Source organism: Ornithorhynchus anatinus, chromosome 4 (genome assembly GCF_004115215.2).
Source record: "Ornithorhynchus anatinus isolate Pmale09 chromosome 4, mOrnAna1.pri.v4, whole genome shotgun sequence".
Lineage (NCBI taxonomy): Eukaryota > Metazoa > Chordata > Mammalia > Monotremata > Ornithorhynchidae > Ornithorhynchus > Ornithorhynchus anatinus.
The window spans coordinates 112202651-112227711 of record NC_041731.1 but is presented as its reverse complement, the minus strand read 5'-3'; the positions used below and the strand labels follow the sequence as shown (position 1 = coordinate 112227711).

The following is a 25061-nucleotide window of genomic DNA, read 5'->3' as shown; positions in this document are numbered from 1 at the left end:
AAGTTACTATATATAAAGTCTTTGGCTCTGGCTGCTTGGGCTCAGGCCTTTTGGAACTCTTCCATCTGGCTGCTCTGTCTCTGCTTTTCCTTGCAGTGGAAGAAAAATGTACACCTTGGTTCACATAACTTCATTTTTTTTCCACATTATCAGTCAATCAGTAGTATTTATTGAGCACTTTGTGCAGAGCACCATACTAAGCATTTGGGAGAATACAACAGAGTTAGCAGGCACAGACTCTGCCCTCAAGGAGTTTACAATCTAGCCGGGAAGGCAGACACGAAAATAAATTACAGTTAGCGGGAAGCTACAGAGTTTAAGGGTATGTATGTATGTGACACCAGTGGTTGGGGGTAAGTACTCAAAAGTGCTTCGCTTATGCAGAAGTGCTGCAGTGGTAGTAAGTGGGGATAGGGTGGGGAGAAGAAACATTAGTCAAGGAAGGCCTCCCGAAAGAGTTGTGATTTCAGGAGGGCATTGAAGATGGGAAGAGCGGTAGTCTGTCAGCTGGAAAGAGTGACGGAGTTCTGATCAGTTAATCAATAAATCAGTCCCTTGCATTGATTGAGCACTTACTGTGCACAGAGCACTTTGCACAAGTCTAACCGAGTTGGTAGACATGTTCCCGTTGCACGACAAGCTTAGAGGGAGAGACAGGCACTAATATAAATGTTATCGTATAATAAATAAATTGTGAACATATTAAATTACAGAAATAATAGATTACAGATACAGTTCTAAGCAGGAGGGAGGGTGTGAGCAAGAGGTCAGTGGTAAGAGAGATGAAGATGAGACAGAGAGTTCAGGATTCAGTCAGCTATATGATATTTTAGGGAATTGGGTAGTTTAGAGCAACCCCATTCCTCCCCACTCTCAAGATGATGTATAACTAGCACCCTATTGGAGTGGAGAGGTTATTGGAGCTTGCTGTCTCTTTCTATATGAGAAGGTGCTGCTGATTATGTTGTTTCTTCCCAAGAGTTTAAATTGAACCGAAAAGACTAATGTGTGACCTTTCCAAACCTAATGTTGTGTATGTGTAGGTAGAGTTCAGTTTTGGGGCCTGCCTCTTACCAGGGCCATCACTTTTTACTTTATACAGTCTTTCCTTTTGCTTACCATTCCATAAACCAAATGCTTGATTATTTACATTAGTTGGGTATTTCTCTTCTTGCTGTCTGCTTTTTGGCATTCTCGCCACTTCCTAAAACTCCATCAGAATGTGGGTGGGGGGAATTAAAGGATATTAAAAACAAACCAATTGTCAGTCAATCAGTTGTAGTTATTGAGCACTTACTGTGTCTAGAGCACTGTACTAAGTGCATGGGAGAGTATAGTAGGCTAAAAGAAAGTGTTTGGACTGTCTATGACTCTTCATGGATAATTGAGAGTTAGATATACCTCTATATTGCATCCTGCTTACCGCTGACCATGCCTTCGTGTGTTCATTTAGCAAACCACTGTAGCTTGTGATGTATTTTAAATGAGTAGTAAAGATTATGCTCACAGCAGCAATTTCCATCTTAAAAATACAGTAACTTCTTAAAAATAAACTTTGTTTTGTCAAGAAGAGTAAGAAGAAGCACTTGTAGGCTACATAATTATCATTTAGACCTAATTATGTAAGTATTAAGATTAGCAATTGATGTTTCTGTAGACTTTTAAATATTTAAAACTTTGTTTTATTTCTTCTTTAGTTCGGCCAGAATTCACTGATACTCTGGGGGTCAAACAGGGATGGCACCCCATTCTTGAGAAGATATCGATGGAAAGACCTGTTGCTAACGATACATATATTTTGGAGGGGAGCAATGTTGTTATCATTACGGGACCAAATATGAGTGGAAAATCAACTTACTTAAAGCAGATTGCTCTCTGTCAGATTATGGCCCAAATTGGTGAGCACTAGTTTCCCTTATAGGTGCCAGGTTTAACCCATCTTCAGGTACTTGTCACATGGCTGAATCTCGATGGTATCTAATCTGATTTGACTTCCCAGATACTTCTATAACAATCCTTAAAGAGCCCCATTTAAATATAATAATCTTATCTTTGCAGTCTGTGATTTGAAATTACTATCAAGTAGCTTTGTTTTCAAATGCATGAGACCCAGCATCACTTAAAACTCCTATTCAGGGACTGGTTTGTCCAATCAGAAGCCCCTTAATGTGAGTGATTGAAGAATGTGTTTTGGAAATTCCTATCCTGATTAACAAGTTGGCCATCAGCATTGTCTCCTGCATTTTTTTGTAAGTGTGCAGCAATTTCAGCGGAGATCATTAATGGTTTAGCAGTTGTTGAGAACAGATCTCACTGTAAGCAACATGGAATCAAGATGGTCAACCTTCATGACTGGTTTGAAGTGGGTTGTACTAGGCTCATCTCAGGCTAATGTTGGTATTTAATGTTGGTATTTATTAAGCGCTTACTATGTGCAGAGCACTGTTCTAAGCGCTGGGGTAGATACAAGGTAATCAGGTTGTCCCACATGAGGCTCACAGTTAATCCCCATTTTACAGATGAGGTAACTGAGGCACAGAGAAGTGAAGTGACTTGCCCATAGTCACACAGCTGACAAGTGGCAGAGCTGGGATACGAACCCATGACCCCTGACTCCCAAGCCTGGGCTCTTTCCACTGAGCCATGCTGCTTCTCCTAGGCACTAAGGCACTGAGATAGTGTCCCAGCCAACCTGCAGGATTGAACTTGCTTGCAACTGAGGAGGGGGTTGGGAGATATAACCCGTGGGAGCCCCTACCCACTCTAAAGTCATACCTTTGTGGGCATAATTGACACAGATCCATCCGGTCATTGAGGTGCGAAAAGCTCTGTACAGCAGATTTATGCGCCCTCTCTTCCCTTGGTGCCTCCAGCAGCCTAGGTTTTGTCTGCCCGCAGACTGCTGGGAGGATCACCAGAATTCCAAAATATTTGACCACGGGGGATTTCTAAGACCTGGCATATTTCCCAAGAATGATAGTTCCAAGCCAACAGTATTGAAATGACCTTTGGATTCAAGTGTGTGGCTCCAATTTTTTTAATGCCTCTGTAAATTTTATCAGCAATCTCTTGAGAAAGCACTTTCAAAGCAAGTAATTGCAAACATGTTTCATTTATAAATATAGCCATTTTCGTGCTTAAGAAACTATGGAAAAGAACAGTATTATTGTTTAGTAGCTACATAGCTAAATCCCAAGAGAAAAAGATAGAAAGATTGTATACATTTCAATGCAAAAACTATGACTAGTATCAGAATTACAAATTTAATTCCCAATTTCCAGTGCCATAGTTAAATTTTCAAATAGTGGTTTGTGTTCAGAGTTTCTAACCTAGACAAGTCAGTAGTTCACTTTATTTTTTCAATTTTTCCAAAGTGTACTCTCATGAAAGAGTTTTTCCTCCATAGCTTTGAATCTCAACCACGGATTTTTTCAGACCCGATTCCTAGTCATTATCAAGCCTTCATGTAATATTCCCCAACTATTGGGCCATGACCCTTCACTGTGGTTTAACAACCTCTCAAATGTGCCCCGGCAACCGTGAATATGGCCATGCTATAGTAGGTGTGCGCTGACGTGCTTATGGGCACGTGCAGTAGGAGCCTGGTCTGTTCTTTATTCTAAGGCACCAGACCTGGGGAATTAGTGAGCAGGAGAGGTCACTGTCTCAAATAACAAAAGTCAATTATCTGATGATCTCTTGAGTGACCTGTAAAGAGGAGCTTTAAAGAAAATAATCCATGGATTAAAAAGTTTATTTTCCATATTAAACTTTATTTCCATCCCGACCTAGGCACTCTGTTATATTTATGCCTTTTCTAAAACCTGCAATATTTTAAAAGTTGGTACTCATAAATTTGGCAAGTGAGGCCTCATGGCGTGGTTGAGAGGGGCACAAGCAGTTGCTATAATTATTGTATATACTGAACCCATTTCAATTCATTTTGGATTTGTGCGTGTCTAGTGTTTTTCTTCATTTCACAGGGTCTTATGTCCCAGCAGAATATTCTTCTTTTAGAATTGCTGAGCAGATTTTCACTAGAATCAGCATGGATGATGATATAGAAACAAATTCATCAACATTTATGAAAGAAATGAAAGAGGTACTTAATGTTCAAATGTTGAGCTCTAAGTAACGAAGTAGGCAGTTGTGGATTTGTGGATGGATATTTGCAATGAAACTTTAGAACTGCTTGTACCCAGATATCAGAGCCAGAGGGCAGTCAAAGACAGCTCTTCCAATTTCTCTTTTATGTAGCGCTGGAAGTCGATTTTTTTGTTGGAGAAAGTACTGTGCAAAATGTACATAGTGGCTGATTGGCAAGATATTCAGCATTATATATTTCCGTTGAATATGTAAAGGAGTTTATGAACAGAGAGAAAGATGAACTGTTCTGTAGTATTTCGTACTTTCTTTAAAGTTGTTCTTATTCAACATATTTGTGTAAGACCCAGCCATCATATTTGGGCCTCGTTTTGACCACTCTACACCCAGGCCGTTTTGGGTTAGATATTTTCCAGAGCTCTGAAATCAAGTATAAGTAACATATAACTTAAAAAAAGTCTTTTGATTATAAAGGTTTCCATTCATTTTTATGCATTGAAAACCTTTATGACAATCAGTTTATTCTGGTTATCTCCATCTGAAGCATGCAGCCTCTATCTGAAGCATACCCTTAATGTGTATGTCTTTCATTTTCCTCTTTTCTTCCCTCATTTCTCCTCACTCCAGTGACAATATCAATGCAGACCAAAATAATTTATACTTCTCTAAAGCATAACGAAATCTAAAACTAGGAAATAAGGTTCACCTTGCCTTTGACTAACATGTCTGCTTTATGGGCATTGATATCTGGAAGAGCATCCCTCGTCCACCCTAAAACAAAGCATTCCCATCTTCAAGCCCACAGTATATGGATATCACCAGTCAGTCCACCCTTCAGGAGTATTTATTGAACATGTATTCTATGCGGAGCACTGTACTAAGTACTTGGGGGAGTAAAGTAGAATTAATAGACACGATTCTTGCTGGGAAGGAGCTTACAGTCTGGTGGAGACAGACACTGAAGTCAATTACAGTAGGGGGGTTAAATGAGAGTTTAAAGATATGAACAGAAGCGAAGACTCCAGTCCCCAGCACCGTGCCACCTCTACCCATAGTATTCTTCCCACCTTCAGGATTTGTCACTGGAGAGATGTATTGGACAAAAAGCTAGGTGCAGTTTCCCAGAAAAGAATGTTCTCAGTAAAGTGAAAAGGACAGAGATGAGTCAGAAGTGATGATAGTGCCTGTGTCATGCCTCATGGTGGCTTTCAGTGATGATAATAGTAATGATAATGGTAACGATGGTATTTGGTAAGCGCTTACTTTATACCAAACACAGTACTAAATGCTCAGGTACATACAGCATAAGCAGGCTAGACACAGTCCCTATCTCACATGGGCTAACAGTCAAAGGCAGAGGGAAAGCAGGTATTTTATCCCCATTTTTAACAGATGAGGAAACTGAGGCCCAGAGAAGTTAAATAATTTCTCCAAGGTCTCCAAATGGGGAAGTGGCCGAGATGGGTTTAGAATCCTGGCCTCCTGACTCCCAGGCATGTGATTTTTCCATGCGGCTTTCCAGGCATCCTTTCTATATTGGTGAATGTTGTAGTTTTCCTGTCCTCTTTGGAAGTGTAGAAACAGATTCGACATCGGTGATCCATCCGCCGACAAAGTGTTGGCAAAACGGTTAGTGATCCTAAATCTGCAGGTGTCTCAGCATCAAAGTTCTGCTGGACCTGGGGGGCACTATTAACCTGAACCCTAAAATTTGACTTGGGATCCCCTATATTCTCCTAAATCAGCTAAGGCATAGAGAGATAAAGTGGCTTGATGAAGGTCACCCAACAGGCCAATAGCAAAACTGGGATTAGAACCCATGTCTGCAATTCCTAGACTCAAATTCTTTTTACTAAAATGGATATTTAATTGACTATCTTTTTTAAAATGCAAGGCTTTATTTCATTCTAATACCAATATAAAGAATTTTCTAAGCAAAATATAAGAATTTACACAATCGCTAAATGTTCTTTTTGAGATTAAATGTGCATTGCATATGTTTCTGTACCCACCAGCTATTACTATATTGGGATTATTGATCGCTGAGAAGTTATTTATGGATAAAAGCAGTGTGTATTTCTCTACATGGGAGAATTTCTCTATAAAAATATTGTTACATTTCAGGTGAACAAATAGACTTCCAGTTTTATTTTCAGTCGCAGTGACAGTTGCTCTGGCAGCAGTGAATAACATCAAAAGTATTTTTTCCCTAGGTAGCATACATCTTACAAAATGCTAATGACAAGTCACTCATATTAATTGATGAACTTGGCAGAGGTACTAATACAGAGGAAGGAATCGGCATTTCTTATGCAGTCTGTGAATATCTGCTGAGTTTAAAGGTATTCTTTCATTTTTAATCATTACCGCTAAGATTCTTCCATTCCTTTTCAGTCTGGGTCGCTTGTCCTAACTGGGAACTTGTTTCATGGACATCACCCATATGAAAACTGAGACTTTGAAACCAAGATGAGGGATGAGGTGTCTTTCCTCTTTTTAGCCCTAGAAGACAAAGGGCCACCTTTAAGTTTGGACCTAAGCTGTTTCAGTAGTCTTTCAATTGTCTTCACATATGGAGAAGTGAAGGGAATTGAAAACTCTGAAGTCATTTACCTCTCTCGCCATCGAAAGTTGTACTTTAAGCCAACGGTTCTGCCCTTTGCTTAGTGGGTTCATATCCCGGCTCGGCCACTCGTCGGCTGTGTGACTTTGGGCAAGTCACTTAACTTCTCGGTGCCTCAGTTACCTCATCTGTAAAATGGGGATTAAGACTGTGAGCCCCACGTGGGACAACCTGATTCCCCTGTGTCTACCCCAGCGCTTAGAACAGTGCTCGGCACATAGTAAGCGCTTAACAAATAGCAACATAGTGAGCACCTGCATTAATCTGGCCCTCACTGCCATCACTACCCACCCTCCTCTGTAATTATATTTTCACTTTGCCCCTCCCTGACACCTCCCTTATGCTCAGCCCTTTCATTCTTCTGAAAGATATTTGAAAGCCTTTCTCGCTTTCTGAAAGCGTTTTATGATGAAGAGAGTTAAAGTGATTAAGTTTTATAAAAAAATAAGCAAAGTGATCATAGGTTTTTGGCCAACAGATCACATTTCATTCCCTTTCCAAATCAGTTTCCTTTTTCTTTGAAATTTAGAAGCTACTGGCTTTGGACAAGCCAAAGGAATAGAATTCTAGGAAATAGGGAGTTGTGTCAGCTAGTAGAACCAAATATTCAGTCAGACAGTTCTGGTCAAGTCTCTACAATATTGCAGTTTCATTTATAAATTTCAGGAAGAGTAGATTTTTCATCTCTTATTGAGGCCGTGAAAATTTCCGTAGTCCAGTCATTAGATTCAACTCTTGGTGATTCCCCTTTTTGCATCACTGATCAATCCTCCCTTCTCTTTAAAAATAAATAGGCTAAGATCATAATAAGTAGCATCATATTCCACGGCAATACTAAGTTAAAGTTTCCAACCTATTTCTTCTGGGGTAAGGCTGTCCTATTTCTGGAATAAGCTTATCCTATCCATTCCATCCCGGACTATACTGGGGGGACCTTACCTAATATGGTGCTCTGCACACAGTAAGCACTCAGTAAATACCATACTGCTTGATTGATATTCATTGCTAGCAAGACATGGCTATTTATGGATATTAATTCAGTAGAACTTCTTCAAAGACTTATTAAAATCATCTCCTCCAAGAGGCCTTCCTCTCCTAAGCCCTCATTTCCCCTCCTCCCTCTCAGTCATTCAATTGTATTTATTGAACATTAACTGTGTGCAGAGCACTGTGCTAAACCCCTGGGAGAGTACACTATAATAGAGTTGGGGGTCACATTCCCTGCCCGCAACGAGCTTACAGTCTAAAGGGGGAGACAGACATTAATATAAATGAATAAATTATGGATATGGATATAAGTTCTGTGGGGCAGAGTATAGAGGGTGAATAAAGGGAGCAAATCAGGGTGACACAGATGGGAATGAGAGAAAAGGAAATGAGAGCTTAGACAGGGAAGGAGTCTTGAAGGGCAGATGTGCTTTCAATAAGGCTTTAAAGGTGGGAAGTATAATTGTCTGTCAGATAAGAAGGAGAGTGTTCCAGATTAAAGGCAGGTTGTGGACGAGGGGTTGGTGGCGAGATAGAGGAGATCGAGGTAGAGTGAGTAGGTTGGCATTAGAGGAGCAAAGTGTGTGGGCCGAGTTATAGTAGGAGGGCAGGGAGGTGAAGTAGGAGGGGGCAAGGTGATTGAGTTCTTTAAAGCCGATGGTGAGGAGTTTCTGTATGTTACAGAGGAGGATGGGCAACCCTGGAGGAAACATGGCCTGAAAGTTTTTATAGAAAAATGATTTGGGCAGCAGAGTGAACTATGGACTAGAGTGGGGAGAGACAGGAAGCAGGGAGGTCAGCAAGAAGGCTGATACAGTAATCAGGGTGAGACAGGAAATATCCTTGGATTAACATGGAAGCAGTTTGGATGGAGAGGAAAGGGCGGATTTTAGCAATGTTGTGAAGGCTGAAGTGATAGGATTTAGTGATAGATTTCCTCCTGCCTTCAAGATATCTCTGATGTCCTGCTGTCACCTCAAACTTAATATGTCAATAAAGAATTCACCTTAAGAACTCACCTTCCCCCCAGGCCTTCCTCTGACTTTCCCATCTCTCCGGTCAGCACCACTATCCTTCCTGTCTCACAAGCCCATAATCTTGGCATTATTGGTCAGTTGTATTTATTGAGTACCTACTGTATGCAGAGCACTGCACTAAGCGCTTGGGAGAGTACAGTACAACAATAAACAGCTCACATTCCCTGGCCATATTGAGCTTACAGTCTATTGGGAGAGACAGACATTAATATTATCCATGAGTCCTCTCTCTCATTCAACCCACGTATTTAGCCTGTCACTAAATCCTGTCAGCTCAACTTCCACATCATCACTAAAATCTGTCCTTCCTTTCCTTTTAAATTACTCAGCTACCTATTTTGCTGTCTCCTTCATTAGATTGTAAGCTTCTTGAGGGCAGGGTGCTTGTAGTTATTTCTGTTGTGCTTTCCCAAACACTTAGTACAGTGCTTTGCACTCAGAAGAAGGACAATAAATACCACTGATTGATTGACTGTTCAGAATCTGCAGCTGTTCTGAGCTGGGATGGGATTCTCTCTAATTACTTCTTTACTTGGAAGCTAAAAAGAATTCAAACAAAACTGGCGTAGTAAATAAGTAGACACTCAAAACAGAGGGAACTATCACAATTAGAGACAGACTAATAATAATGTTGGTATTTGTTAAGCGCTTACTATGTGCAGAGCACTGTTCAGGGTAATCAGGTTGTCCCACGTGAGGTGCACAGTCTTAATCCCCATTTTACAGATGAGGTAGCTGAGGCACAGAGAAGTTAAGATGACTTGCCCACAGTCACACAGCTGACAAGTGGCAGAGCCGGGATTTCAAGCCCATGACCTCTGACTCCCAAGCCCGTGCTCTTGCCACTGAGCCAAGCTGCTTCTCTGCAGACTACCACTGTCCCCACCTTCAAAGCCTTATTAAAAGCACATCTCCTCCAAGAGGCCTTCCCTGACTAAACCCTCATTTCCTCTTCCCCCACTCCCTTCTGCGTCACCCTTGCACTTAGATTTGCAGCCTCTACTCACCCCTCCCTCGGCGCCACCGCACTTTATTTAAATTAATGTCAGTCTCCCCTTCTAGACTGTAAGTTCATTGTGGACAGGGGACGTGTTTATCAACTCTATTATATTGTACTCTCCCAAGCGCTTAGTACATTCCTCTGCATACAGTAATTGCTCAATAAATACAATTGATTGAATTATTGATTGATAGAAGAAGAGAAGGTTGCTCCATAATAATAATAATAATGTTGGTATTTGTTAAGAGCTTACTATGTGCCGAGCACTGTTCTAAGCGCTGGGGTAGACAGGGGAATCAGGTTGTCCCACGTGGGGCTTACAGTCTTAATCCCCATTTTACAGATGAGGGATCCCCATTTTACGAACTCATGAGCCCTGACTCCAAAGCCCATGCTCTTTCCACTGAGCCACGCTCCATCCCTATTCAGGTTTGGTCTCCTGAACTACCTTTGCAAAGTGAAACATTTTGCAAGCATAAAGGGATTTGCCAACAGAAGGGGAAAGATTAATAGCAAACTAGTACAACCAAAGTCTCCAAATTGTGAGGGGCATGTCTATACTCTCCAGATAACTTGGAAAACTCACGTCAAATTTTGACTTGTTGAACTGATTCAAATCAGTTTCTTTTAATTTGTCTTAAACGTCTTAATATTGATCACTTGTTTTCTAACTTAGGCTTTTACATTATTTGCAACTCATTTCCTGGAGCTATGTCATATAGATGCAATATACCCTAATGTGGAAAATATTCATTTTGAAGTGCAACATTTGAAAAACAGCACAAGAAACAAGGAGTCAATCGCTTACACCTACAAACTTTCAAAAGGACACACAGAAGAAAAACACTATGGTAGTATTTTTTTTCTTAAAAAATGACCAAGAACTGTGATCTTCCACATCTGATTGTAGCTGTGAGGCATAAACTAGATAAGGGGGCAAATTCCTCAATTATGTTGGTCCTGGAGACTGAAGTGATGGGATTGTAAATGGCTGATTTCGGGGGTTAAGGGCTGCATAACTGGTTAGAAATAATGCTCTTTATCTGTACCTTGTCACAGTGTAGGTGTGTAGATGTTTGCTGCCTTGCTTTAATCATTGATTTTTAGTGAGCATCTACTGAGAGTCGTGGTTCTTGACTGCATGTTTATCACCAAGATGTTTATCACCAGATTACAAAACAAAATATCAGTTTTTGGATATTTTTCAAATAACATGTGGTTCATTAGGGCAGATGATTTGAAATTCAGTTAAAATGATCCTTTTTAATCCTTTCAAAATTATATCAAGAAAAGCTGCTATGTTCTCCACTTAGTCCATTAATCACTTTTGAAGATTTGACACTACTTCTGGTTGTATAAATCAGAGAATATTTATTCTGACTTCCAACCCCTGGTTTCTTAATCAGAGTCCTCCTTTCCAGTGTCGACTGTGGTGAAATGCTGATGCACACAACATAGTTTATTTTTAAGGTTTAAAAAGCATTTCCATAAAGAGTTCCAAAACTGTGAAGATGACCTCCCATTCTCTGAGAGAGCATGAAATTAGAAAATGGGCCCCGGGATGCCTTTAAAGAGGTTCCTGCTGTGACCCCATGGGGAGCTCCGCACCCGTGTCACAACCAGCAGCATTCAGTGTGCGTAGTTTGAAGGGGACTGCTGTTACTACCCCTTCTTCCTCTCGCTGGAATACCTTTCTGTCTCTTGCCCAGCTACGTTTTAAAAAATAATGAGAAATGTTGCAGTAGATGAAATGTTTTGAAGTTTCTTAAGATAAATTTGTCAGATAATAAGCCAGGATCCATGGTCAAATTTGATTGAATAAACCCAATGCTCCTATAAAATTGGTTTTGCATTTTTGTGGTTCTCACCTATCCCAACACTGCACTCTTGCACACGAATCATTTCTTCCAGCACTGTGACTTGTGGAAGCCGAATGGGTTTGCGGAGTTGAGTGTACTTTCCCTAATTTCCTGACAATGTTCTAGACAAGAAATACATGGTGAAAACACACTTATGGCAGAAGTGAGTGTTGAGGAGAGGAAAATTTGTGAAAAATTCCAAAAAGCTTCTAGAAAAAAATTCATTTTTTTTTTAACTGATTTTGTTAAGTTCCTGCTTGAGCTTAGGAGATGAAATAAATGACCTGTTGCGTATTTTTAGGTTTAAAAGCTGCTGAGGCATCATCACTCCCACCTTCGATAATTTCAGATGCAAAAGAGATCACAACTGTCATTGCGAGACACATTTTGGTAAGTGGTAACTTTATAAATTTTCTAAGATGTTTCTGTGCAGATTTTCATTACTGCCTCTAATGGGTTGATGGTTCATTTGTTGTTTTAGAAATAGTATGTATGTGTTTATATAGCATTAGATATTTTACAAAAGAGTAGTAATTGTATCCTCATCTTAAAGTTCAGATTTGCCCTAGTTGTGAAATAGTGAGAATTTATTGTAGTTTTATATTAAAGATATTTGTTAACCCTAGACTTTATTTTGAGGGGAAAGTGAAATAGGGTGCTTTCCCCCCTAGAAGTTGCTGTTGCATTCTCTCAACAACTGCAACATTTCTATAATTAGTGCACAGACCTGAACTTTTCACCAGAAATAGCATAATTTCACCTGGAAACAGCCTATGTAAATACATTCTGTGGAGTATTTAAAAACGTCGCCACCCCGGCTCATCTGCTGATAGCCTGGTAGGGGCGTCCAGCAATAGCACGGTAGGCAATTCCAAGGGTCAGCTGCATAGGGCCGAATTGGGGAGTAGAAGTGCCCAGCTGTGCTTCTCCTCTGAGTCTGGAACTGGTCTCTGGTGAGCAAGTGCTGGGGTCAACTCATGTAGATACAGGTGCCGTGGTGTCATGCTAAGCTATTCTGCCCATGGGTAGAAGCCCCTGAGAAGAATCTGGGTGCAATCTCTGTCTCCACATCACAGAACCTCACAAGATAGTGCTTATCAGGGGCTACACGGATTCTAAAATCCTCTCCTCATCCCACCCCAGGGCAACCTGCTGGGCTCTGCAGTGGGAGGGCAGGAGCCTGCCAATCGACCTGTGGCATTTAGGGAGAGCTCACTGTGTGCAGAGCACTGTACTTAGTAAGCTGGGCTCTGCTCAGGGGTGAGGAGCTGGGGTACATCCACACAATATGGTCTTCCCCCAAATTGGTTCAGAAGGAGGGTGCTTGGGATCCTCCCGTAGTTATTGAGGGATAACTGGACAGTGAGACCTGAATTGGGTGGTTTTAATCACTGTCCCTAAAATTTCATGACCAGATGCTCTAAGAGGTAGTAAATCAATGCAAACTACCATTTCCCATGTTACTCATCTTAAAAATGGAACCCAGTTGTGGCTCTCCTCTTCTATCTACAAATTTCGTAGACTTCACATTGGCCCTGATAAATAATCGTTCAAGCAAGAGCAATAGAGTGGGGCCCATCCCATTCTATTATGTGAGCAGTGTGGACCATGTTAAGCAGCAGTGGCAGAGTGGTGGCACTGGCTCTCCCTGTTTAGCTGTTGATGAGTGGAAAATCTTCTATGTTTCCATTTGTCTTTTGAACTTCCTGAAGAAAACACTTCTGCCAACACTGCTTGCTGCTGGCTCCTTCATAGGGAGGTGACTGGAGATGTCCCTTCAGGCTCCATTCTGGGAACTCTGTGAAAACTTGAAGTTGAATCTGGCAGGTGATAGTACTAGGAGTCTCTTTCTTCCTCTGCATCTGAGAAATGAGGCCTGGAACTCCCTCCCTCCTCAAATCCGACAGACTATTACTCTACCCCCGTTCAAAGCCTTATTGAAGGCACATCTCCTCCAAGAGGCCTTCCCAGACTAAGCCTCACTTTTCCTCAACTCCCACTCCCTTCTGTGTTGCCCTGACTTGCTCCCTTTGCTCTTCCCCCCTCTCAGCCCCAAAGCACTTACGTTCATAATTGTAATTTTATTTATCCCTTTGCTCTTCCCCTCTCCCGTCCCCAAAGCACTTATATACATATCTGTAATTTTATCTACTTGTACTGATTTCTGTCTCCCCAACTCTAGACTGTGAACTCATTGCGGGCAGGGAATGTCACTGTTTATTGTTGTATTGTATTTTCTCAAGGCTTAGTAGTACAGTGCTCTGCACACAGTAAGCACTCAGTAAATAAGATTGATCGATTGCTTGATTAAAATGGGCGTCAACCTGGGGGAGTCACTAGCCATACAAAACTCATTTATTTTAACAAGGAGTTCTTATAGTGTGCATTCTTAATGGGTTTCCAGTCTTTGTTGAATTCAATGCTTGTTGTGGGCAGGAAACTCTATTGTATTGTACTCTCCAGGGTGCTTAGTGTAAAGTTCTGCACACAGTAAGTGCTCAATAAATATGATTGATTGATTTCTTTTGGAAATAAATTATTGAAAACCATTTCTCATAAAATATCAAGATTCATCGTGAAAGAATGTCACCATTAGAGAGTTAACCTACAAATGGAAGTGGTTTAAACAGTGGTTTAATTGTGCACCTGCCTAAAAGCATGAAGTTGGAATGTAAGCCTGCTGAATTCAATCAATCAATCATATTTATTGAGCATTTACTGTATGCAGAGCACTTGTACTGAGCACTTGGGAGAGTACAACACAATATAGCACACATTCTATGCCCACAGAGAATTTACAATCCAGAGGGGGAGACAGATATTAATATAAGTAAATAAATTACAGATATGGACATAAGTGCTGTGGGGCTGGGAGGGGGAGATGAATAAAGAAAAGAAGTCAAGGTGATACAGAAGGAAGTGGGAAAAGAGGAAATGAGGCCTTAGTTGGGGAAGGCCTCTTGAAGGCTGTATGTGCCTTCAAAAAGGCTTTGAGAGTGGGGAGAATAGTTGTCTGTCGTATATGGAAAAAGGGGTTTCTAGGCCAGTGGCATGACATAATGGGTGAGAGGTTGGCGGCAAGATAGACAAGATATTGGTTCAGTGAATAGGTTAGCATTAGAGGAGCGAAGTGTGCAGGCTGCGTTGTAAAAGAAGAGTAGAGAGATGAGGTAGGAGGGGGCAAGGTGATTGAGGGCTTTAAAGCCGATGGTGAGGAGTTTCTGTTTGACGTGGAGGTGGATGGGCAACCACTGAGGTTTTTGAGGAGTGGGGAAACATGGCCTGAATGTTTTTGTAGAAAAGTAAATGGGGCAGCCGAATGAAGTATGGACTGGAATGGGGCGAGAATTCTCTTCCGACTCTCCCATCCTGTGATAGGTAATGGATGGAAAAATGCCAACGCTAAGTTGAGAAAATAAAGATCATAAGCTTCACATTTTAATCCATGTCTGTGTTTTTACAAACAGCAAAACCAAAGGAGCACGCCTGAGGCACTAAGACAGAGAGCTGTATACCACTTGGCCACAAGGCTAGTCCAGTCTGCTAGAAGCTCTCGATTGGATCCAGATAGTTTGCGAGTGTACTTGAGAGGCCTCAAGAAGAAGTTTGAAACCGATTTTCCTGTAGCTGAACAAGAAAAGACTGAAAATTGACAATAATTCACTGCGTACGTTAATGAAATTTTCTTTTCTAGTGCAGTATAAAATAATGGCCTTGATTCAGTTTTATAACTTTTCATTTCTAATCTGCATTTTTTAGACATCGAATCATTAGCTATATAGTCTGCACGAGTGAATATTTGTATATAATCATTACTCTGCAACAAATGAATACTGATTTATCAGCTATTTAAAATAATATTTTTTGACTGAATTTGAAATTCAGTATATTGACACTTCCATAATATACACTGATTCATCTTTAATTTGTGAAGAAATTTGCATTTTTATACTGGGGCTTAAGGTATATTTGCAGTTGATAATTTAATATTGTCATTGGAAACATTAGAAGACAGTAACCTCCTTGTCTTTTAGCTCAAGAGAGTTTATGTGGGCCACTTATATTCTATAGTCAGGGAGGCATTTTAAAATTCTGAAATGATACTTATGTCTGTGTAAATAGTTAATTCCTTAACTAGCACTGTTTTGCTATGGAATTTCCAGTATTGAGATAGAATATTGAGACTACCCACTGAAACTTGCCACAGCCCTTACTGAAAGCAGATGGCTAAATTTTAGCTGCTTAATTAGAGTGCCTTCCCTCCCTGGGCAAGAGTAACTGCAAGTGTCTTAAAGAGAAAAGAGGGAGAGGTTTGACTCCTTGAAAAGCTTCCCATCTCGACTTTCACCTTGTCACTCTCAAATTACGTTTTAGGAACTGGTGAGCTCATTAATGCCGATGATGATGATGGAGTCTCCCAATTGGATTATTCTTTTATTGAATGGTTGACCTCGAAGACTGTTAGAGGAGTTCCGTGACCCAACGAGAACAAGTCTTTTCTGAAGGTCAGCAGGAACTCTGGTGTTTCAAAAGGAAAATGGTAGATTTTAGTGGTTCAGAAAGCGGCAGGAGCAGCTGTCATCTCAAACCCATTTACTTTCCAACTTCATCTCAGTAGACAGTAGTTACTCTTATTGTTTCATTCTAAAGGATTAAGGCAGAGGAGCTATTCTTCTTTCCTTAGCAATTGTTTTCCACCAAATCCTTGAAATCAAGGGGGAGGTTTAAACCGTATACTCTATTAATCCTCTGTCCTCGGAACCAGAAAATTGTTCTCAGAGGTTAGGTTCGTGTTTTTACTTTTATGTGCTCAACAAATTGTAAAATTATTTAGGTGCTTTTCTTAGGGTCCGTTGACCTTACAGATTAAATTATTTCTGAGACTCCTCGTTGCCATCATTGACTCATTTCCCCTATTTGCTCTCCTTTTTGCATTGGATATGCACATGGTAGTGTACCCCTTAAGAACTTTATATTCACCCCACTCTCATCCCCAAGGCCCTTAGGCTCATATCCTTTTACCCTGCTGTTTCCCCTCTCTGTAATTTATAGCAGTGTCTGACTTTTGGGCAGGGAACATGTCTACCAATTATTCTATTGAACTGTACTCTCTCAAGTTTTTAGTACAATGTTCTGTTCACAGTAAGTGCTCAAAAAAAGACGATTGATCGATTGATCGACTCCCTGTTCTCCCTCCTACTTAGACTGTAATGTGTTCAACCTAATTAACTTACAACTACCCCAGTGCTTAGAACAGTGCTTGATGCATTGTCATTATTATTATTATTACGATTACATATCATTATTATCATTATTATTACAATTATTATTATTGGCTAGTCAAAGCACTGTATTGGGTTCTAAGAGAATTTAAAGAAGAAAAAGCAAAGGCTCTGTCTTTGAGGAACTTAAAATCTAATAGGGGAGGCAGGGAAAGATAAGAAGACAAACATACAACTAGTCAGTGTGAAAGAATACATTTAGTAGGAAAATATAGTCAAAGCAACTGTATATCATTTAATCATTTGGAAAGTAATGGTATCCCTGAAGGCAACATGTTTGGTGATCCCTAATTTAGAAGGAATTTACAATGTTATGTATCCTACAGAAGGATATGTAGCATCCCAGAGCATTTGTTTAAATTCTTTGATTACCTGTAATCAATCAGACAGTCAATGGAGTTTAGTATTAAGCTCCCTGTCACTCTCTCCCTGAGATCTGAGATCTAATTCTTCAGGAATTATGTGTTTGATATCTTTACTTTAAACCCCAACCCAGTTTATCTCCCTCATTTCTTTCCCTTTCCTTCCCTTCCCGGAGTCCTTTGCTCTCAACCTTTCCTGGCCCCTCTCCATACCCTAAAAATTTCCCTTCCCACTCCTACCCTCCCCACTCAAATCCACTTCTGTGTCTTCCATGTCTCACACACCTGCTGACTTCTCCCCTCTCTTGAGCTGGAGGAAGGGCTGATGGAAAGTCCTGATTGCTTGTGGATCGGGCAGCTTCTCTTCTGGGTTACAGGCCTCGGCTGTTCGACGATGAAGGGGACTGGTAAGGGCCTTAAGTTGTGGCAATTTGCTCTGTTCCCTCACCCTTCCCAGGCCAGAGTAGGGGCTTATGGAAAGTTCTGTGACACTGGGCCTGGCAGAGTCACTGGAGGAAGAAAGCTCAACAAGGAGGCTGTTACAGTCATCCAGATGTGAAGTTGTAGGAGTAGAGAGTAAGGGGCAGATCAGTGAAATATTGTTGAAGAAAAGTCAGCGGGACTTTTTTTATCTTATACTGACACAGTTCTAGGCACTTGAAAAACACACAAAAGAAGTAAATGTTGCAGGCTCTGCCTTCATGGATCATGAAATGGTGAATGTGCCATAGTTAAGAGAGAGAGGAGATATAAATAATCCATAGGGATATAAAGGTTGGAAATTGAAAGCAGTGGGCAAATAAGTGTCTCCAAAGAACATGATTCTAAGGTAAATGTGAAGGAAAGGATGGGGCCATTGCATCAGTGATGGAAATAATGTTTAGGGGAGACAATGATAAGTCCAATTTAGATTTATACATTTTGAGGTCTTGGGGAAAGTTCTGAATGAACACTCCAGAAGATAAGGAAGTGCAAGGCTGGATAGTGAGATCGGGCCCAGCGATAAAGATTTGGGATGTAGTGGAAATCATGTGAGTTCCCCGAAAGGGTGAATGTTAAGTGAGAAAGAGGAAGGTTAACAAGAGGCCTGTGTGGGGTGAAAAATGAAATAACTTCAGGGTACACATCATTTGTTCCTCAGCTTCCATGGAGGGCACATCTTTCAGAGATCTCCTTGTCATAAAGAATGAACTAAAGGCCTCCATTTGAAGCTTTCTCATTCATTCATTCAATAGTATTTATTGAGCGCTTACTATATGCAGAACACTGAACTACGCACTTGGAATGTACAATTCGGCAACAGATAGAGACAATCGTTGCCCAATAACAGGCTTACAGTCTAATCGGGGGAGACAGCAAAGCAAAAGAGAACAAAACAAAACAAAATCATGGTGACCGTCTCGAGGACCACGGAGCGCTGTCAAGTGTCCACCATGTTGAAGGGTTGAGGATGCATGTGTGGTCTGTGGGGCAAGTCCGGTCAAGCCCGTGACCCTGGAGCAGTGAGCAAGGCTCGTAGGTAAACTGGCACAGGTGGAAAAGTTCAACACATGAGGTAGAAGCCGCCTCACACCTCCTCATACCCAAACAGCTCCTACCCTATACCTCCAAAACCCGTAGCCATGGGCTTAACCTCCGGGAGCCGCCTGCTAGCACTCCTGAGGTAGTTCCGGATTGGCCAGTGAAGAAGATCTGGGTGTCGTCTGGTCCGGGATGGTCTGCCTTCCCAACTTGGAGGCCTTCAGTTATGCAACTCCCCACTAACCCTAGATTGTCATGGAGTGGCCTGGGGAGGGATTACAGGTGGGTATTCCTTGGTGGGTGGCATTTATTTTGACAAGTAGGAGAAGGTGGGCGTGGAGACTATTTTGACAAGTGGAAGGAGTTGAGGGAGGGGCTCACTTTGATAAGAGGGCATGGCAGGAAGTGTAGTCTATTTTGACAGATGGACATGGCAGGGAGCATGGCCTATTCTGACAGCATTTGTTCCCCGCCCCCGCCACCTCACTCCAATTCTCCCTTGCCCCCACCACATACATAGTTAAGAGATCAAGAAGTAATCAGAGATTATGATAGAATCAGGAGAAGATTACGTGCTTGAACTAGACCAGAGAGGAAGCTGCATATGGTCAAAGAAGATTAGAAGAGAGACTGTATTCCTCAATGTCTTTCAGTTATTGCATTCAATGTACTATTTGCTGACTTCTCCGCCTCCAGCCTCAAGGCCCTCCAATGTGTACTCTTCACAGCTGCTTGGATCATCTCCATGGAGTGTCACTCGACACACATCTCTCTGCACCTCGGAAACCTCCCTTGACTTTCCATATCTAGCTGTATAAAACGGGAATTTACTCGCCTTCAAGATGTCAGCTACTTCACTTGCCTTCTGCTCTCTTCACCCATTATTCCCCCATTTTCTGGCTTTTCTCCACTCAAGTGAACCTTATGACTGTATTTCTCTCACCTCTCTTTCCTTCTCCTTGTCCACACTGTTCCCCTGACCTAGAAGTCCCTACATTCAATTCCTTACTAAAATCCCCCACCCCCAATGAGCTTTCTCTGATTAGTTCCCCAGGGTGCATAACCCAACTGCAGGCTCCAGTCAATCAGCCAATTGTATTTATTGAGTGCTTACTATGTGGTACTAAGCAGTTGGGAGAGTACAGTATAACAGTAAACAGAGTTAGTAGACACATTCATAGCACTTGTGTAGTTATTTATACACATCCTGAGCACTCTTTCCTATACTCAGTCGTGCATTTAACAATTTCCTTTGATTAGTCTATTTGTAAATATTTTCATGTCTGTCTCCCCTGTTAAACACTTGCTTCCAAGTTCATACGCCCAAGAACTTTTTACAGTGCATTGCCCCCAATAGGCATGCATTAAACACCGTAATTACTCCCACAAAGAGTAGATGTGGTCAGAAGGAGATCATGGAAAGCAGTCTTGGTATGAAATCCAGATTGATGAGGATCAAGGAAAAACGGACAAGAGAAGATGGGGAGGCAGTAAGCGTATATACTACTCCTGAGCAGTTTAGACAGGAAGAAAGATGATGGGGTGGAATATGAGTTCTTTCTAGGTTTTTGAGGAGACTTGGTTCTTTATGAAGGCAGGAAAAAGGGAACCAGAGGAAAGGGGAAAGTTGAAGGTAGCAGAATCATAAATTCACTCTGGAGCTCTTTTTGAACTTAGATAAAACAGGGTTTAATTTCCTGTATATTTGTGATTAAATCTATTTTACAATTTTACACTAGTTCTTTTAAGTGCATTTCAGACATTTAGGGAATGGAGACTACTTGACCACTCTGAAGATTGAAGAATGTGAATGAATGATGAAAATGTTTTCATTTTTTTATCGTATTTCAATTCATCCCCTATGATAAATTAAGTGAAGCGTGAGAAACATACTTGGGACCAATTAAATGTGTACAACCTTAAAAGAATGCTTACTATACTATGGCTTTTTGGGTAGGAAAATAATATAAAAGAGGAAGGCAGGGGACGATGAGGAAAGGAGATGAGGGAAAAAGGAGGAGGTCAAGAATGGAAAGGTAAGAAGTATCAGATGTTCAATGCTAACCAATTTTTTTACAGGCAGAGGCAGAGGTAAGCTGGAGAACAAGTGCTGGATCGTTTGTGGTGGTTATAGTTGTAGGAAGCAGCATGCTCTATTAGATAGAGCATAAGCCTGGGAATCAGAAGGACCTGGGTTCTAATCCCTGCCCTGCCAAGCGTCTGCTGTGTGACCTTGGTCAAGTTACTTCTCTATGCTTAGCGCTTAGAACAGTGCTTGGCACATAGTAAACGCTTAACAAATACCCTCATTATTATTATTATTATTATTATATATGTTATGCCTCAGTTCCCTCATCTGTAAAGTGGGGATTAAGAGTATGAGCACCATGTGGGACAGGACTGTGTCCAACCGGATTTGCCCCAGTGCTTAGTACAGTGCCTGGAACAAAGTAAAAACAGATAACAGCATCATCATTATTATTAGTTGTTTCCAAGTGAGTGCTTTTTGGTGTGAGATAGGTATGGGGCTGGGCTGTAGCATGTCAGGCAGGCGGCCGGTCAGCCACGAGCAATGTGTCAGCTGCTACACTGAGTTGGCACAGCTCCAGGTGGGCTGTGGGGGGCTGCTCCAGGGTGGACTCTGGGACAAGCCAGCCTACACCCTTGCTGCTCCCGCTCTTCTGCCTGCCAGGAGATGGTCTCCGGTCTGGCCTGGAGAGCTTTAGGGCCAGGGTCAGCTGATGTCTCCCTGCTACTGTGTTTTTCAATACCCTCCACAACACCTGGCCTTATCAGGACAGATAGGCATTTTAAAGGTGTCGTGGTCCAGCTGCCCGTTCCCATTTGAGTCGAGTTTTACTTTCATCTCTGGTTACACACTTGTCAGTGAATTTTTATTTTCATTATTCATTTTCCTAAACTCCATCGAATTGTAAACCCCTTGAGAGCAGGACCTGGATTTTTCACGCTTTTCAGTTTTATCGAGATATGCTGTTCAGTGACCATGCTCTCAACCATGCCACCCTTTCTACTGAGTCCAACTCTCTTGTTCACTCCCTCCCTCTGTTAATCTCACATCACCGACTCCGTGCCTCGGTCTGCTTCTGCCACTCCTGAACTCATGCTGCTGAATGGTGTTAACAGAATGTGGACTCCAACCTGACTTCTGCCTCCACAAAGGCACCGTGGCCTATTATGTAATTCAGCACCCCACTACACATTTACTGAAAACGTTTGCTTCTACTTTCCTCCCGTCCCTTGCCCCTATCTTCAACCTCTTACTTCTTGCCCTCTGCCTTCAGTCTCAAATCTCCCTACATGAAGTGGACTTTCTCTGAGCCCTCAGTTTCCTTATGCTATTCCTATTCATTTTGTGCTAATGTCAGCTGGGACAGGGTAGGGGGTACCTGTCTTTTATTTCCTCCCAAGGAACAGATTAAAGGGGAGGAAATATTCCTATTCCTGTCCAAAATCCTTGAACAGTACATATATTCCCGCCACCTTCACTCCTCCATACTGACTCTCTTCTTGATGCTCTACAATTATATGTTTTCCTGAGAGGCTCCATTGAGTCAGCATTCTTCAAAGCCAAGAAAGACCTTTTCACAGCCAAATATAATGTTGTCTACTCTGTCCTAAACCTAATTCTCTTTGGTCTGCCTGAGATGCTGTGGACCACTCCCCTCTCTTTAAAACACTTTCAGTTCTTGGTTTACCGATTCAGTGCTCACTTGAGACTCATCCTACTTTACTGACACTGTTCAGTTTCACTGACTCTTTTTCCAACATCTCACCTAGTTTCCAGTCCTACATTTCCCCTTTTCTTTAAAATCTCTGCATTTGGATGACCCATAGCCCAATGTGTCTAAACCAAACTTCTCATTTCCCTTCTAAACTACTTTCCCATCTCTGCGAACAACAATTAGAGAAGCAGCGTGGCTCAGTGGAAAGAGCATGGGCTTTGGAGTCAGAGGTCATGGGTTCGAATCCCTGCTTGGCCACTTGTCAGCTGTGTGACTTTGGGCAAGTCACTTAACTTCTCGGTGCCTCAGTTACCTCATCTGTAAAATGGGGATTAAGATTGTGAGCCCCCAGTGGGACAACCTGATTCCCCTTTGTCTACCCCAGCGCTTAGAACAGTACTTGGCACATAGTAAGCGCTTAACAAATACCAACATTATTATTATTATTATTATTAACCCCCATCCTGTCTATCCCAGAAGACTTTAATAATAATGTTGGTATTTGTTAAGTGCTTACTATGTGCAGAGCACTGTTCTAAGTGCTGGGGAAGATACAGGGTAATCAGGTTGTCCCACTTGAGGCTCACAGTTAATCCCCATTTTACAGATGAGGGAATTGAGACACAGAGAAGTTAAGTGACTTGTCCACAGTCACAGAGCTGCCAAGAGGCAGAGCTGGGATTTGAACCCATGACCTCTGACTCCCAAGCCCAGGCTCTTTCCACTGAGCCATCCTGCTTCTCACTTTGTCAACCTTCTTGACTCCTTAGTAATTTATAGATCTCACAGTCAAGTACCTGGTAGATCTCTTCCATCTGCAGTTTATAGCAGCCATTTGCCTGTTCTACTTTTTCTGTTTTGCCTAAAAGGATGTTTTGATCTATTTTCCAGGGTATATCTCCCTCCTGGATAAGCACCAACATCTTTAATTTTAACCATTTTTAACATTTCATCTACAACATATACTTTTGTCTATTAAAACACATAACTTCATAGCAGTAATCTAGTCTTAATTATAGACTTCTATCTTACTCAGCTAAATCATTTAATGCGTTCCTCACAGGAGGAGGGTAGCAAAAAAGAGAAACAACAAGACATGTCTTCTTGGCTTCTAGCCACACTTGATAGCAACTGCCACCTTTAATCTGTTCCTTGGGAGGAAATAAAAGACAGGTTCCCCCCACCCTGTCCCAGCTGACATTAGCACAGAGTGAATTTTCTCAGCTGCTCTTACACTGTACAACATCCTTACAGAGCTTAGGAATCACAATACTCTCTTATCCTCTGCTAACCAACTCTAGTCTTTAATATTTTTCGGCACCTATTATGTGCACAGCACTGTAAATGTTGAGCACAATGGACACAATCCATGCTCTCAAGGAGTTTATAGTCTAAGAGAGAAGATGGTCACAAAATGATTTACATTGGGAAGGAAAAGGCGACCAGGAATGAATAAATAAGAGCTGAGTCCATCAATCAATCTCATTTATTGAGTATTTACTACTTACAGAGCATTAATTGTACATTCCAAGTGCTTAGTACGGTGCTCTGCACATAGTAAGTGCTCAATAAATACTATTGAATTAATTACTTGATTAATAACATTGGTATTTGTTAAGCACTTACTATGTGCACAGCACTGTTCTAAACGCTGGTGAAGATATAGGGTAATCAGTTTGTCCCACGTGAGGCTCACAGTCTTAAACCCCATTTTACAGATGAGGTAACATGCCCAGAGAAGTTAAGTGACTTGCCCACAGTCACATGGCTGACGAGTGGCAGAGCCAGGATTCAAACCCATGACCTCTGACTCCCAAGCCCATGCTCTTTCCACTGAGCCACGCTGCTTCAAAGCATTGCACTAAATGCTTAGGAAAGTCCAACATAGAGTCAGTGGACACATTTCCTGCCCACAGTGAGCTTATGGTCTGGAAGGAAGAAGTGGATTTGTTAGTTGGTGAGGTCTTAGCTGAAGTGGTGTTGGCTCAAAACTTTTAAACAGGCCTGGCAGAAGAATTGCCTTAGTAGCAGCAGCAGGAGTAATATTTATTGAGCACCTACTGGGTGAGATTCACTGTACTAAATGCGAGAATACAAGATTCCTTGCCCACAAGGTGCTTACACCGTAATATGGGAGACAGACATAAGATATTTACAGGGTAACCAAAATAAATAATTGAATGTACAGTTGAATGAACGTACATACATAGGTGCTGAGAATGAGTCTAAGAAGAAACATAAGTTTCTGAGTAGGTATATAAGTGAGCAGCGTGATGTAGTGGATAGAGCACGGGCCTAGAAGTCAGAAGGTCAAGGGTTCTAATCCTGGCTCTGCCACATGTCTGCTGTGTAACCTTGGGCAAGTCACTTCACTTCTCTGGGCCTCAGTTCCCTCATCTGTAAAATGGGGATGAAGACTGTGAGCCCCACGTGGGACAACCTGATGACCTTGTATCTACCCCAGCGCTTAGAACAGTGCTCGGCACATAGTAAGCGCTTAACAAATACCAACATTATTATTATTATTAGGGAGTTCATTGAGG

General features: G+C 41.6%; 1 protein-coding gene across 2 annotated transcripts in view; it reads left to right on the top strand.

Moving 5' to 3' along the window:
• Positions 1-16494, top strand: part of MSH4 (mutS homolog 4) — a 59065-nt gene extending 42571 nt beyond the window's left edge. For both annotated transcript variants that reach the window (XM_039911921.1, XM_029061980.2), the window contains exons 15-21: positions 1698-1898; positions 3984-4102; positions 6318-6446; positions 10428-10602; positions 11912-12000; positions 15078-15277; positions 15985-16494. In XM_039911921.1, the coding sequence (XP_039767855.1) occupies positions 1698-1898; positions 3984-4102; positions 6318-6446; positions 10428-10602; positions 11912-12000; positions 15078-15263 (899 nt within the window). In that variant the 3' untranslated portion in view covers positions 15264-15277; positions 15985-16494. The remainder of the gene's footprint in view (positions 1-1697; positions 1899-3983; positions 4103-6317; positions 6447-10427; positions 10603-11911; positions 12001-15077; positions 15278-15984) is intronic.
• The last annotated feature ends 8567 nt before the right edge of the window (positions 16495-25061 follow it).